This window comes from Salvelinus sp. IW2-2015, linkage group LG17 (genome assembly GCF_002910315.2).
Source record: "Salvelinus sp. IW2-2015 linkage group LG17, ASM291031v2, whole genome shotgun sequence".
In the NCBI taxonomy this organism is placed as follows: domain Eukaryota; kingdom Metazoa; phylum Chordata; class Actinopteri; order Salmoniformes; family Salmonidae; genus Salvelinus; species Salvelinus sp. IW2-2015.
In genome coordinates this window covers 16,633,324-16,638,721 of record NC_036857.1, presented here as the reverse complement: position 1 = coordinate 16,638,721, position 5,398 = coordinate 16,633,324, and the positions used below count along the sequence as shown (strand labels likewise).

Here is a 5,398-nt window from a genome sequence, read left to right as displayed (position 1 = left end):
CAAGAAGAGAGATGAGGAAATTAACACAGCGATAGCCAATTTCCAAAACCAAGGCCCCTGGGGCCCGATGGATTATGTAATAGAATTCTATAAGAAGTACTGCGCTAGTCTATCTCCACTTATGTGGCCCCCGGAAAAATTGTTTCAACAACTGCCAGAAAATGCCAAACTCACAAACTACTGTATGAGGCTAACAATCGCCCTGAATCTTGAAAAAGATACGGATTCATGGAGATGTCGTCGTGATTCTTGCCGCCGTGTGCGTTACTCGCCCCAGAGAAACCAGGTGTTCTGATCAAAGATATTTTGCAAAACCGATTGAAAAAATATATTTCCGACATCATACACCCTGACCAGACAGGTTTTTATCCCGGGCCGACATATATACTACAATTTGAGACGCCTTTTCAACGTAATGTATCATGATCATAAGTTGAGGCAGTGGGTAATAGCTCTTGATGCAGAGAAGGCGTTTGATCGGATTGATGGAGTATATGATGTCGGTTCTGGAGCATTTCGGGTTTGGAAAGGAATTTTAATTGGATAAGAATTTATTTATGCACACCCCAATGGCGTCCGTGGTGACCAATCAGAAATGTCGCAGTCATTCCGCCTGTTCAAGGGTGCCGACAGGGGTGCCCTATTTCGCCTGCCTCTTCGCTATAGCCATGGAACCCTTGCTACTCGCTTCGGGCATGTGCCCGATATGCTTTCTTGTTAAAATAAAGGACACACAGCACAAAATTTCCCTATATGCCAGACGATGTTCTTTGTTTTTGTCCAAGCCTAAACTTCTATTCCACACCTTACTTAACTTGATAAAACACATTCGCTCTTCTCTGGCTACAATATAAACTGGCAAAAAAGTGAGTTGATGCCAATATCACGGCCTGTGGATATGCAATTTTCTGCAATCTACCCCGTTTAGAACAGTAGGGACAAGTTCACAAGCCTTGGCATTGTAGTGACGAGACCTTGATCAGCTATTGAAAAGCGGATTGGGACATGAAATAATATCAGCTTAAACAAATATAGATTTTGGAAAACTATTTCCTTGGTTGGTCGTATAAACGCTATTAAAATGGTTGTCCTACCCAGGTTTCTTCCTCTTCCAATGTCTACCCAATTCATACCCAAAGCTATTTAAGAAACTGGATTCAATAGTACTCAATTTTTATGGGATAACAAGCAGCCAGAATTTCAAAGAAGCATTATGCAAGTACAGATAGAGGGGGGCTTTGGCTTCCTCACTTCAAACTGTATTAATTGGGCTGCTAATCTGAACATTGTGTCTTTCTGGAGGGAAAGTTTACCTGCGATGAGACAGAAGGATATGCCTTCATGGCTTTGATCGAGCAGGCCTCCTGTCAACGTTCCCTCACTCCCTGCACTTGTTAATAGTCCATCATATGTGAAAAAAGCACTTATGACTCCAATCCAGTCATTGTCATACGCTTAGGATCTGGAAACAGATTAGGGATTTTCTTAACATACCCACTGTTTACATAGACAGCCCGATTAGCCTGAATCTTGCTTTCACCTGCATTGGATATGTGGTGTTTTCACAGTGGAGGGAGAAGGGCTCACAACAATTGGTAACTACTAACATCGATGGTCAGTTAGCTTCATTTCAACAATTAAGACAAGTTCACATGCCAACAACACATTTTTCAGATACCTCCAAATCAGGAATTTCTTAAGGACACATATCCCACGTATGGCATGAAGCCAAATAGTCCAACATTAGATTAGCTTGATCCTGTCAACCCATTCAAAAGGGTCGGTCTCTAGACTGTATGATGTGCTACAGGCCACATAGAGGTATCCACAGACACCATTAAAAGGGCTTGGAACAAGAACTTGGTTCAGAAATCTCAAATGAGGACTGGATAGAGCTCTCAGGAATAAACCAAGTTCAGTGAATGCAGACACAACCTTGTACAGTTTAGGTGATACACAGGGTTACACTACTCAAAATAAAACTGCATAAATTTCCCGGACACCTCACACTGTGTGAGAGTGCAGCAGGAGGAGGGGACGTTTGACCCACTTATTCTGGACATGCCTAAATTACATGATTACTGGGCTCTCATTTTGATTACTTATCTAAGGCCTTTGATAGAGTTCTAGCCCGACCATTGATCGCTCTGTTTGGTACAGTTGATGGGAATAACCAGGAAGGGAAAGCTGTCTCTCTTTTGTACTCTATTAGCCAAAAGGCTCATATTGCAATTTTGGAAATTGGAGACTGTACCTACCTTGAAATGTGGTTACGGGATTTAGGGAATGTAATACATTGGAAAAGATCGATACAACACCTCCAATAGAAGTCCATTGTTTTACAAAATATGGCAGCCGATACTGGATAAATGGTCTAGTCCCGCTTCATAATGGGCTGACGATCTGCTGCTACTCTGTGCTGTACTAACACTCATATTTACTTTGGCTTAACTACACTGCTTGTAAGACTATATGCTGTCTTCTTATACTATGTACCACCTAATAGGATTTGTTTTATTTTGTGTATGTGTGAGTTAACTTTTGTTTTGTCCTCTCAATTGGCCATCCCATTCAACAGTACAATGAATGTCATTGTTTGTATTGCTGTCTTTTTTACTTTATTTTTATTGGAAAATAATAAACATATTATAAAAAAAATAAAAGATTTTCCCATGATGTCAAGCAAAGAGGCACTGAGTTTGAAGGTAGGCCTTGAAATACATCCACAGGTACACCTCCAATTGACTGAAATTATGTCAATTAGCTTATCAGAAGCTTCCAAAGCCATAACATCATTTTCTGTAATTTCCCAAGCTGTAAAGGAAAGTATTCAGACCCCTTGACTTTTTCCACATTTTGTTACGTTACAGCCTTCTTCTAAACTAGATTACATAGTTTTCCCCTTCATCCGTCTACACACAATACCCCATAATGACAAAGCAAAAACAGGTTTTTAGATTTTTTTGCTCATAATAAAATAAAAAAACTGAAATATCACATTTACATAAGTATTCAGACCCTTTACTCAGTACTATGTTGAAGCACCTTTGACAGCGAGTACAGCATTGAGTCTTCTTGGGTATGACACTACAAGCTTGGCACACCTGTATTTGGGGAGTTTCTCCCATTCTTCTCTGCAGATCCTCTCAAGCTCTGTCAGGTTGGATGGGGAGCGTTGCTGCACAGCTATTTTCAGGTCTCTCCAGAGATGTTCGATTAGGTTCATGTCCGGACTCTGGCTGAGCCACTCGAGGACATTCAGAGACTTGTCCTGAAGCCACTACTGAATTGTCTTAGCTCTGTGCTTAGGGTCGTCCTGTTGGAAGGTGAACCTTCACCCCAGTCTGAGGTCCTGAGAGCTCTGGAGCAGGTTTTRATCAAGTATCTCTCTGTACTTTGCTCTGTTCATCTTTGCCTCGATCCTGACTAGTCTCCCAGTCCCTGCCACTGAAAAACATTGCCACAGCATGATGCTGCCACCACCATGCTTCACCATAGCGATGGTGCCAGGTTTCCTCCAGACATGACACTTGGCATTCTGGCCAAAGAGTTCAATCTTGGTTTCGTCAGACCAGAGAATCTTGTTTCTCATGGTCTGAGAGGCTTTAGGTACCTTTTGGCAAACTCCCAGCGGGCTGTCATGTGCCTTTTACTGAGGAGTAGTTTTCGTCTGGCCACTCTACCATAAAGGCCTGATTGGTGGAGTACTGCAGAGATGCTTGTCCTTCTGGAAGGTTTTTCTATCTCCACAGAGGAACTCTAGAGCTCTGTCAGAGTGACCATTGGGTTCTTGGTCACCTCCCTGACCAAGGCCCTTCTCCCCCGATTGCTCAGTTTGGCTGGACAACCAGCTCTAGGAAGAATGTTGGTTTTCCCAATTTTCTTCCATTTAAGAATGATGGAGGCCACTGTGTTCTTGGGGACCTTCAATACTGCAGACATTTTTTGGTACCCTTCCCCAGATCTGTGCCTCCACAGAATCCTGTCTCTGAGCTCTACGGACAATTCCTTCGACCTCATGGCTTGGTTTTTGCTCTGACATGCATTGTCAACTGTGGGACCTTATATAGACAGGTGTGTGCATTTCCAAATCATGCCCAATCATTTTAATTTACCACAGGTGGACTCCAATCAAGTTGTAGAAACATCTCAAGGATGGTCAATGGAAACAGGGTGCACCTGAGCTCAATTTTGTGTCTCATAGCAAAGGGTCTGAGTACTTACGTAAATAAGGTTTTCTGTTTTTATTTGTAATAAATTTGCAAACATTTCCAAAAACATGTTTTCGCTTTGTCACTATGAGTTATTGTGTATAAATTGCTGAGGATTTTTTTTTTTTTGGTCAATTTTAGAATAAGTCTGTAACGGAACAAAATGTGGAGAAAGTCAAGGGGTCTGAATACTTTCCGAAGGCACTGTATATGTGATATACATATATATATCCCTCCTCTCATATATATATAAACATACCTAGTAGCTACAGTATTAAATCTGTATTTCCTTTTCTAAGTACCGTTGATCTCCTAAAAAGTTAAATTTGTACTGTGACATTCCCAACAAAGGTTAGGTATCAGAGGGGTTGGGTTAAATGCGGAAGACACATTTCAGTTGAATACATTCAGTTGTACAACTGACGAGGTATCCCCCTTTCCCTTATATCAAGTCAGCACAAATAAGTCAACACAGATCACTGGACAGAGAGGATTGACAGAAGGAGGCACTGACGGACACACAGAGGGACAGACATACAGATGCACTGACCTTTGTGACCTTTGCATAGGCAGGCACCCATGGTGACGAGACGGCCGGTCAGTTATCGGTTTGCCATCATGTCAGAGAGACGTGGGGATAAGGGGAGAGAGAGAGCGAAACAAACCAAATATGACAACTGGTCCAGGAAGAAGCCGAGGGGCAGCGAGAACAAAGTAAACTAAAGAGGGATGATACGCCAGGTCTATTTCTTGCAGTATGCCAAAGCATTGCCTGTCATCTCTCGTACTGGAGAGGAGGGAACGAGACAGTGAGAGAGAGAGAGAGAGAGAGAGAACTGAGTGAGTAATGTTTAGTCTGAAACTATATTCTATTTCCGAAAGCCAAGAAGAAAAATACATGACATTACTTTATAAGGACTGAATGCTAACATAATTCTGCCAAGCTTGATACAGCTTCAACTAGCACTGACGTGTCAAGTGAGAGGTGTCAAAGCCCATTAGCCCAACAATGGCAGAAGAGTCAAATAGTCTACCCCAACCAAATGGAGAGGCCTTAGAAGCTGCCTCCCGCTGTTCAGAGGTAATTAAAATACAGTACCCTGTGTATGTAAAGAATGATAAGGCAAGAAAAGATCACAAAATGAAGCTCCTTATGGAAAATCAAGAGACACTTTTTGCTGACTATT

The 5,398-nt window shown here is 42.0% G+C and overlaps 1 protein-coding gene across 1 annotated transcript in view; it reads right to left on the bottom strand.

Annotated features, from left to right (window-relative positions):
• The window catches only part of fam131c (family with sequence similarity 131 member C), an 18,875-nt gene extending 14,083 nt beyond the window's left edge, over positions 1 to 4,792 (bottom strand). Inside the window, exon 1 of the mRNA XM_070447732.1 lies at positions 4,762 to 4,792. Within this exon, the coding sequence (XP_070303833.1) occupies positions 4,762 to 4,792 (31 nt within the window). The remainder of the gene's footprint in view (positions 1 to 4,761) is intronic.
• Positions 4,793 to 5,398: the final 606 nt, after the last annotated feature.